Here is a 10,482-nt window from a genome sequence, read left to right on the forward strand (position 1 = left end):
TTTTATATCTTTATGTTTAAAGCCTGAAATGTGGCAAAAGGTCGCAAAGTTCAAGGGGGCCGAATACTTTCGCAAGGCACTGTACATATGAAGTGGGTAAAACAGTATGTAACATCATTAAAGTGACCAGTGTTCAATGACTATGTACATAGGGCATAGTTATCACACCAGTTGCTCAACAATTCAAAATGTACTTTCCCAATGTGTATTTACTTCAAGAAACTAAATGCACATATGTATAAATGAGTGTTATATTATGTTATATTTGTAGGCTGTTGTGTTGTACTACATTGTCATAGACTGTCCAACGGTTTCATTATAGCGTACTCTACATACTATTCCATGTCAATGCTCTCCATCAGGTGGGTGAGATCTGCGGGCAGATGAAGGAGCACATGTACACTGTCTATGAAGAAAACAGCCATGCCATGCAGGCCACGCTCCAGGAGCTGACTCTGGTGCTGGAGAGCTGCAGTAAGCTCAACACTGAGCTCCACACCGTCTCCCAGGCCCTGGCAGGACTCAACAGGGGCCTGACTCTGCACCGGAGTACTGAGTGACTACACTCTTAGAAATAAAGGGTTCCAAAGGGGTTCTTTGCCTGTCCCCATAGGAGAACCCTTCTTGGTTCCAGGTAGTATCCTTTTAGTTCCATGTAGTACCCATAAACCCTTTTTTCTAAATGTAGTTTGACAGCCTTTGGAAAGCCATTGATGACCCCACTGTACTGTGCCAGTCCCGTGCAGTGGTTGGTTATAGTATAACGGTGCTGGTTCAAGTGTTAACTAGCTGATTAAATATACCTGCTCTGTAGTTTTAAGTCTGGTGCTTTTGTAAGTGCTGTTTTGGTTAATAAACCTGAGTGTGTTGTTACAAAGCCAAGGCTCGCTTCTTTGTTATTTCAGTTAGTGTGATTGTGTGTCAATGGCTTTTTTGACCAGATAATGTGAAATAATGAAAAAAAAAATCATTTGCAAATGAGTCCCTAATCCTATGACTATTTCAATATGGCAGATCATTGAATTGGGATATTCTCTGTCCTCAAACAGGGCACTGATTTAGGTCAGCCGTCGGAATCACAATTACGAAATTATACAATTCATCATTTCAAAATATGCTTTATGTACAGTTCATTTCTTTCACCTAGAAATAAATCAAATAGACCAGTTGTGAACAAATCTCTAAAGATACACATACATACTGTACAACCTCTCACCCATTAAGTGAACTTATTCCATAACATATCTTTCTAATCGATACAGATCCCTTATCAACATGCTACATGCCATTGTGACATCCCTTCGTAGTAGGAGACTGAAGCTACTGTATCAACATTCAAGCTGACATTGTATTTCAATCGTCGATTGATTGAGTACAGGTACATAAGCAAAACAAAAACCGTCTCATATTTGGACCCAGTGTTTCTTTCAGGTTGAATTTTACTTTAATATTCTCTCACCAAACAGAGGCACTTGGGGATGGAAGTCCATCAGCAGTCAGGCACACACCCTCAGTGATTACTTCTCAGAAGGCAGATAGATGGGCAGCTCAAGGCTTTCCCAGTCTACTTTAAGTCTGTTATTCAGTCCGTTGTAATAGGAGGACAAGGAGGAGAGTTTACTTCTCAACAGTGAATGACTGCAGTCCAGTGATGGCTCGGCCCAGGATCAAGGCATGGATGTCATGGGTACCTAGAAGAACAAGCAAACACAAAGGCATTGTGGGTAGATTATTTGATAAGAGAAACGTGCAAGTGAGGCTAAACTTTTTAATTTAAATTACATTAGATATTGTAGGGCTATATAATACATACATACTGAGAGCACAGGAGGTTGGTGGCATCTTAATTGAGGAGGACAAGCTCGTGGTAATGGCTGGAGCTGAATAAGTGGAATGGTATCAAACACATGGTATCCATGTGTTTGATGCCATTCCATTTACTCCGTTCCAGACATTATTATGACCCGTCCTTCCCTCAGCAGCCTCCACTGACTGAGAATTATACCACAAAACCAACAAGTAACTGTAACACTTCATTTGTACACTACTGACCTCTGTTGGTCATCCAGTCTCATTGTCTCTCTCCAATCCAGACTACTTTCTGCTCATGTTCCAATCACCTGTTCTCCTATCCAACCTTTCCATCCTTTAAATACCATATTCAATCAATCTTCTCCTCACCTTCGTATGTGTTGACGGCCTCCAGGTTCATGACGTGTCTGATAATGTGGTACTCGTCTGCGATGCCGTTGCCTCCCAACATGTCTCGGGCCTGCCTGGCGATGTCCAGGGACTTCCCACAGCTGTTCCTCTTCAGCATGGAGATCATCTCAGGGGCCGCTCTGAGGGAGGGAAGACACACAGGATAGAGGTCAGTGTTTAATATAATGAAGAAAGATGGACACATACAGTACACACACAGAGATAGTCTCTCTTCACATATTAAAACTGAAACTAGTACACAGACCAATGCATAAACACACATTGCAGTCTCTCCTCACATCCAAAAGCAAACATTTCTTTCGCTCACTCAGTGGGGACTACACTCACTTCTTGTCGTCGATGAGTCTGCCTAGGGCCAGACAGGACTGCAGGCCGATGGTGATCTCTGTCAGCATGTCAGCCATCTTCTTCTGCATCAGCTGGTTCCTGGCCAGGGGCACGCCAAACTGGATCCTGAATGGACCAAAACAAAAGAGAACGAATCAGATGTCAGCAACATATAATAGGGTCCTAAAATGCTGAAAGAAGAGGCAGGATGGCAGCTTGACTCCCTTCAATACTCTTTGCTACTGAGCTAACGTCTTCCTGAACAAGCTACTTCATCCGTTCATACCAAAAAGTGCTCTGAATGAATAGAGTTGATGACATAATAAGTAGGGAGAGAAGTGTTTACCTGTCCAGTGTGTACTGGCGGGCAGCATGGAAGCAGAACTCGGCAGCACCTAGAGCTCCCCAGGCGATACCGTAGCGGGCGTTATTCAGGCAGCCGAAGGGACCCTGACCAGAAATGAGACATATACAGTATTATATTTTAACAGAGCACCTTTTCTTCATCTTTAGAGAACTGACTTTGTTTTCTAGATCCCATCTCAAGAGTTCTCTAAACATACAGTATCTCGGCCAGTAACCTTGATTGAGTTAGAATTGTTCCTATAGTACATCATTTTATTTACAGTATTTCTAAACATCATTATGTGTTTGAGTCCAACAGTTAGGCTTACTCACAGCCAGTCCAGAGACGTTGGGCAACATATTCTCTTGGGGCACCTCCACCTCGTCCATCAGGATCATGCCCGTGGCCGACGCCCGCAGAGAGAACTTGCCCTCGATCTTAGGCGTTGCCAGGCCCTTCATGCCACGCTCCAGGATGAAGCCTCTGATCCTGCCATCCTCACACTTGGCCCAGACCACAGCGATGTCTGCCACGGGTGAGTTGGTGATCCTGGGGAATAGGGGAGAGAATACGCTAAGTCAGTTACCCATAGTGAGAGTTAGGGTATTATAGGTTCAACTACATCATATATGAGGGTAAGCGTATATAATAGGGGGGGACAGGCAGGGAAAAGCTAAAGGGCCAACTAGAAGAGCTCATAATTATGGCCCTGAGTTTTAATACAAGGGCAACGGGGTTACTGATTGCATTACGAAACATATATAGAGACGTAACAGTGCCAACAGTCTGGCGTGGGCTTTGCCAACAACTGGTATAAGGTTACTGCATCTATATATGGATGGCTATGCATGAAGCTGTGCATGAGGTCCCTCTCATAACATTCTTTCCATAATGAGACGGTCACACGTACATCTAACCTTCATGTCATGCCACCTAAAGTTCCCACAGTGGAGATAGCAAACCTTGTGGAAGAACTGTTTGTTACACCTGCATTTTTCAGCAGCCATATAACTGAAGGGATATGTCTCCTCATTGGGACATTTTATAGTTGACTCATAACTACTCTACCTACCTAGCCTGGCCTTTCAAAGAAGTTAACTAAAGCAGAAACGTATGTTAACCCAGACTAGAACCTCCCCAATCAGACATACATGCCGACTGGTCAGATAGATAGACTGGTACCCAGGTTAGAAGAACCTTACCATGTCTTGGCTCCACTGATGGTGAAGGTGCTACTGGAGGGGTTGTACTTGGCCTTGGTCTCCATGCCCGCGGGGTCACTGCCGTGGTTGGGCTCAGTCAGGCCGAAACAGCCCAAGATCTCCCCACGAGCTGCAGAATTACAGAGAGAGATGGGATTATGAAGAGGCCTTATCTAACTGGAATATGAGCTCTGCTTCAGTCTGCATTAGTTTCATTCTCACTTTCGCACCACATTTACTTTGTACAACAACTTAGACTTTTATCTATGTGCCAATATTAACTATGTATAAACACTTGTTGTTTGTTCATCTACGTTATTTTTCTTCATACCTATGAACTGAAACCCAACACAGTTTCTAAACCGAAAATTATTGATACTGACTGAACCAACCATTTATTGAGGACATTGATATCGATAATAACGATAAGAATCCTTTACTAGAGGAATGTGAAGTTTGAAATGAAGTAAGTCTGCTAATATGGGCTATTGCTAATGGGACAATTGATAGCTGAGTGAGTGCGGGTTTTTCCTTTCTTCAATCGATAGCTACAACATCTAAAGTAGTAGTAGTTTTAAAGGTAATGTAAAAAAGTAACTGGCGCACAATTAATGTTATGAATTTATTGTTATTGTGATACTTCAATTTATCAGGATATGGATTTTTTTCCATATCGCCCAGATCTAGTTTCTATACTATGTGTCATTTTACTATGGAATATATAGTAGTTATTGCTTACCTAGCCTGGGTAACCACTTCTCCTTCTGTTCCTCTGTGCCGTAGGCGTTGATGGGGTGCATGACCAGTGAGGACTGGACACTCATGACTGACCGGTAGCCACTGTCCACCCTCTCCACCTCCCTGGCAATGAGCCCGTAGGCCACGTAGCTGGTTCCGGCACAACCATAGCCTGGGTGAAGAAGAGACAAAGTTGAGGAAGATGGACAGTTATTGGACTAATCGAGTTGAGCATGAAGATTGAGTATGAACACATCAATAACAGGATGATGCATGTTTCATATGTTATTTACCTTGGATGGTTGGCCCCAAGACACCCAGCTCTCCCATCTCTGAGACAATCTCACGATGGAAATCTGTGGGGGGTGAACAAACAGAAAGTGAGCATGAATAAATAGTTTATAGAGAAGTTCCTTGTATGACATGAGAAGTCTTCTCTCCAGGAATAGCACCTCAGCCTGTGTTTACATTTGTGTCTGTTGGCCATGTGTCACTGTTGACATTTATCTCCGTTGGCCTTGTGTCAGTGCTGACGTTCGTGTCCGCTGGCCATTTGTCAGTGCCTCAGCTTGTCGCTGTTGGCCATGAACATGCCTCAGCCTATGTCTGTGCTTACACACTGTGCCAGTGCTTACGTTCGTGTCTGTTGGCCATGACCATGCCTCAGCCTGTGTCTGTGCTTACACACTGTGCCACTGTGCTTACCAGTGTCTGTTGGCCATGACCATGCGCCTGTGTCTGTTGGCCATGACCATGCCTCAGCCTATGTCTGTGCTTACACACTGTGCCAGTGCTTACGTTCGTGTCTGTTGGCCATGACCATGCCTCAGCCTGTGTCTGTGCTTACACACTGCCAGTGCTTACGTTCGTGTCTGTTGGCCATGACCATGCCTCAGCCTGTGTCTGTGCTTACACACTGCCAGTGCTTACGTTCGTGTCTGTTGGCCATGATGATGCGTGGCATTAGTTTCTCCTGGCAATAGGTCCTGAAAGAGTCTCTGATCATCACCTCCTCCTCTGTCAGCAGGCCGTCCAGCTCCAGGGCGTCACGCCAGTTAAACTGCACCTTGGCTGTAGAGGACCATGGGAATTAGAACATGAGGTGACACAAACATGGTGATGTCATACTGTCCACCACCACGTTTCATAATATAATACACCATGTCTGCATGTGTAGCCAGTGGCATCTAGCGGTTAAGTTTACATATGTAATACATTGGTAATGTACACAAGATGTGGTTTGTCCAATACTGTAGCTTTACGAGTTTAACTTGTATAAATGACTTACGTGCTTTTACTGGCTTCTTGGCGACCACTTCGGCTTCTGAAAGAGTCAACGGCACAATAAGTCATCAACCGAGACCAACACAAAAGCAGCAATACATTCTAGACACTTAAAAATGTCACTTTAATACAATCCCATTCTATGTCATTTGTTGCTCACATGTAAACTCACCGTTTTGGGCTGGTGAAGCTGCTGCTGTGCCCTGTGCCCGGGAGGCTGAGACTGCAGCACGTTTCCTAGCGTTGGAGAGCAAACGAGTCACAGCACCTCTGAGAGCCATGGTACACAGTCTGAAATAAATCACAACACAGGACACATTTAATGGTACACTAAGGAGAGTAAAGGTTATACATTTACAAAACATGATATTATCATATTATCAAGTGAATTATTCATTTTGAGAAAAATGTATGACATTTAAAACAATGTGAGGGTCAACAATCGCATTTGAAGCATTTTAGTGACAATACTGTAAGATACTGTACCAATAATGGCAGTTATAATCAAAAGGAAAAAAATCCTATGGTACAAGATTCTTGTTTTAATATCATTTTCCTGGTGTTCCTCCATAGCTCTATTTGAACGAATAAGATAAGAAATGTCATGTTTTATGGTAGCTGTCCTTCATTACGCAAGCCTGTTACAAAACATTGTATAACACCAGGTTTAGAAACACGTTCTAAACAGTAGCAGTAAAAACAAGTCTTCCTCCGCAACAATGTAACATTGCAGTGAGCAATTTCATGCACAACATAGTATCATTACTGTACCTGTTCTTGTCTGATAATTATTTCCGATGATCTGATAACGTCGAATGATGATGGCCTAATCTCGTGCAATGCTGGTTGTTTTGTAATCGCTGCAATGTGACGTCAAATGGCTGCGTGGGGACAGCTTTTCATCATAAGCGAGTCAAGCCAATAGACACGACACCTGTGATGTAGAAGATTACGCAACAGAGTGCGTTATGAAACTTTTATTTTGTTAACCTTGAATTAAAGCATAAAAACAAATGAGTGTAATGATTCATAAAGTTATGTGTGGGGTAAATACTTTTTGTCATTGATTTTTCTTTTTGGACTTTTTTCCAAAAGTGAAGAATGCCACACTCAAAATGGCGCTAATGTATAGCCATCTGACCGAGGGGCGTTGGCACACTTCCTTCCCATTTCATTGGCTGTGAGTATATAAATGCCGCGTTCAAATGCTACTCGGAATTTTTTGATTTGCCAATTCGTTAAATATGTTCGTCATATGCCTCCTTCAAAACAACTGGCAACTGGGAATTCGTAAATCTCCGACTTCAGTGGGGTCAAGAAAACTGGAAACTCGGAAAAAACGATCTCCGACTGGGAAATATTATTTTGAACGGTCATCCAACTCGGAATTCCAACTCGGCCTAGAGGGCCGACTTGAAGATCTCTGACGTCATTATTTGACCTCGTATATTTCAGAGTTCCCAGTTGTCGTGAATGCACCACTAGATTATAAAAAATAGGTACAGGTGACAAATGGCCAAATGGCCATGTGCTTCTGAAGACTAGGTTCAAAATACTGTATCTTAAACCAAGCCCGAAGAGACCACAATTGTATAGGAGTGTAATATTAAAAGTATCATGCAATTATAGGGTTTATTTACCATAAACATACACATATTTGTTAAAAAACAAAAAACACATTTGTTGAACGTTTTCAATTAAACATATTGAGAAGTGAAATGTAGGCTTTATATTAGGCAGTGGTGGAAAAAGTACACAATTGTCATACTTGAGTAAAAGTAATGATATCTTTAATAGAAAATGACTCAAGTAAAAGTGAAAGTCACCCAGTAAAATACTACTTGAGTAAAGTCTACAAGTATTTGGTTATAAATATACTTAAGTATCAAAAGTACATGTAATTGCAAAAATATACATATCAAAAATAAAAGTAAAAGTATAAATCGTTTCAAATTCCCTACAAGCAAACCAGACAGCACAATGTTCTTGTTTTTTAAATTTATGGATAGCCAGGGGAACACTCGAACACTTAGGCAATAGTTTACAAACAAAGCATTTGTGTTAATGAGTCCTCCAGATAAGAGGCAGTAGGGATGACCTGGGATGTTCTCTTGATAAGTGTGTGAATTTAACAATTTTCCTGTCCTGCTAATGTAATGAGTACTGTTGGGTGTCAGGGAAAATGTATGGAGTAAAAAGTATATACTTTTCTTTAGGAATGTAGTGAAGTAAAAGTAAAAGTTGTCCAAAATATAAATAGTAAAGTACAGATACCCACAAAAACTACTTAAGTAGTACTTTAAAGTATTTTTACTTTTATAAGTACTTTACGCCACTGATATTAGGCTAGGGTAGCCTAGTGGTTAGGGCGTTGGACTAGTAACCGGAATGTTGCAAGTTCAAATCCCCAAGCTGACAAGGTACAAGTCTGTCGTTCTGCCCCTGAACAGGCAGTTAACCCACTGTTCCTAGACCAGTTAACCCACTGTTCCTAGGCTGTCATTGAAAATAAGAATTTCTTCTTAACTGACTTGCCTAGTTAAATAAAGGTAAAATAAATAAAAATATATTTAAAAAATCAGAATTTAATGACATAAGCCTAAATGTGTTTGTTTGGTGAACAACATGTGTGGTTGGGATATTTTCATATAGAAAAAGTAAATAGCTCAACAGGATACTTTGAATAGATCGGTTTGCTGAATGAAATGTGTGTATAATGATTACAGTTGTCAATGCAAATTAACAACAACATAAAATGCATTATGCAGAAATGATTAATTAGGCAAACATGATTACTTCAAGCATTCAAAGGCCAGGAAACTAAATATAAGTGTAACCTCCTTCATTATTCATGGTATGTTATGTTAGACGAATCTTGGCATAGTTCATCCACATGACACCCCTGAAAGCAAGGATAGGGTTGTCAGGGCTGACCACAATAGCCTCTATTTGCTATGTCACCCAGCCTACACGGTTGCCGAGGTAGGATCTCTCTCTCTCTTAAATCAATTGAAAGGGGCTTTATTGGCATGGGAAACATGTGTTTACATTGCCAAAACAAGTGAAATAAACAATAAACAAAAGTGAGAAGATACAAAACAACATCAACAAAAAACAATTTGAATTTAACAGTAAATATTGCACTGAAAAAGGTTTAAAAAAAGATAAAGACATTTCAAGTGTTATATTATCAGCTATGTACAGTGTTTTAGCAATGTGCAAAATAATTGTGGTACGAATAGTAGGGGAAGATAAATATGAAATTGGTGGTATTTACAATGTTGTTTGTGCTCCACTGGTTGCCCTTTTCTCAAGGCAATGGGCCACATCATGTTGCTATGAATGCACACTGCAGTATTTCACCTACCAAATATGGGAGTTTATCAATGTTTGATTGTTTTCAAATTCTTTGTGGGTCTGTGTGATCTGTGGGAAATATGTCTCTCTAATGTGGTCATTCATTTGGAAGGTTAGGAAGTGCAGCTTAGTTTCCACCTCATTTTGTGGGCAGTGGGCACATAGCCTGTCCTCTCTCGAGAGCCAGGTCTGCCTACGGCGACCTCTATCAATAGCAAGGCTATGCTCACTGTCTGTACATAGTCAAGGATTTTCTTAATTTTGGGTCAGTCACAGTGGTCCTGTATTCTGCCACTGTTTACTCTCTGTTTAGGGACAGATAGGGTTCCAATTTTCTCTGTTACTTGGTTGATTCTTTCCAGTGTGTCAAGTAATTGTGTTGCTGTCCTGAAGCTCTGTTGGGTCGTTTTATGTTTGTGAACAGAGCCAGCTGGCTGAGGAGACTTTTCTTTAGGTTTGTCTCTCTGCAGGTGAGAGCTTTGTGGTGGAACGTGTCGACATTGTTTCCTTTTAGGTGGTCGTATAATTGAACAGCTCTTTTCTGGTGGGTGTAGTCCTAATGCTCTGCATGCATTGTTTGGGGTTTTGCGTTGTACACAAAGTATATTTTGGGGTGTTTGTTCCATTTTGTGAATTATTGTTGCTGAGGGGACCCCAGACCGCACAACCATAGAGGGCAATGGGTTCTATAACTGATTGAAATATTTTTAGCCAGATCCTGATTGTGATGTCGAGTTTTATGTTCCTTTTGATGGCGTAGAAGGCCCTTGCCTTGTCTTTTAGATTGTTCACAGCCTGGTTGAGGTTACCTGTGGTGTTGATGTTTAGGCCGAGGTAGGTATAGTTCTTTGCAGTGGCGATTTTAGCATGTAAATCTTGGTGGGGCAAAAATAAATCAAGTGGGATGCATGCCAGCAACACAACAAAAACAATACATTAACTGTACTATAACGGTGACAAACGGTTCCCACAAACTGTTAGGGCCTACATAAAGCTGTCCCAACA

General features: G+C 41.5%; 1 protein-coding gene across 2 annotated transcripts; it reads right to left on the bottom strand.

Annotated features, from left to right (window-relative positions):
* Positions 1 to 1,102: 1,102 nt before the first annotated feature.
* LOC112247205 (glutaryl-CoA dehydrogenase, mitochondrial) lies at positions 1,103 to 7,045 on the bottom strand. 2 transcript variants are annotated; one of them, XM_024415929.2, is made up of 12 exons: positions 6,892 to 7,045; positions 6,293 to 6,411; positions 6,125 to 6,160; positions 5,767 to 5,907; positions 5,130 to 5,192; positions 4,838 to 5,008; positions 4,099 to 4,228; positions 3,229 to 3,445; positions 2,897 to 3,000; positions 2,551 to 2,676; positions 2,182 to 2,342; positions 1,103 to 1,691 (listed from the first exon to the last, which is right to left on the bottom strand). In XM_024415929.2, exons 2-12 carry the CDS (start codon positions 6,399 to 6,401, stop codon positions 1,618 to 1,620), a joined length of 1,332 nt encoding a protein of 443 aa, XP_024271697.1. In that variant the 5' UTR covers positions 6,402 to 6,411; positions 6,892 to 7,045; the 3' UTR covers positions 1,103 to 1,617. The 2 variants fall into 2 exon arrangements, with proteins under 2 accessions (XP_024271697.1, XP_042160207.1); XM_042304273.1 differs by lacking the exons at positions 5,767 to 5,907; positions 6,125 to 6,160; positions 6,293 to 6,411; positions 6,892 to 7,045 and adding an exon at positions 5,472 to 5,486.
* Positions 7,046 to 10,482: the final 3,437 nt, after the last annotated feature.

This window comes from Oncorhynchus tshawytscha, linkage group LG02 (assembly GCF_018296145.1).
Source record: "Oncorhynchus tshawytscha isolate Ot180627B linkage group LG02, Otsh_v2.0, whole genome shotgun sequence".
NCBI classification, from domain to species: domain Eukaryota; kingdom Metazoa; phylum Chordata; class Actinopteri; order Salmoniformes; family Salmonidae; genus Oncorhynchus; species Oncorhynchus tshawytscha.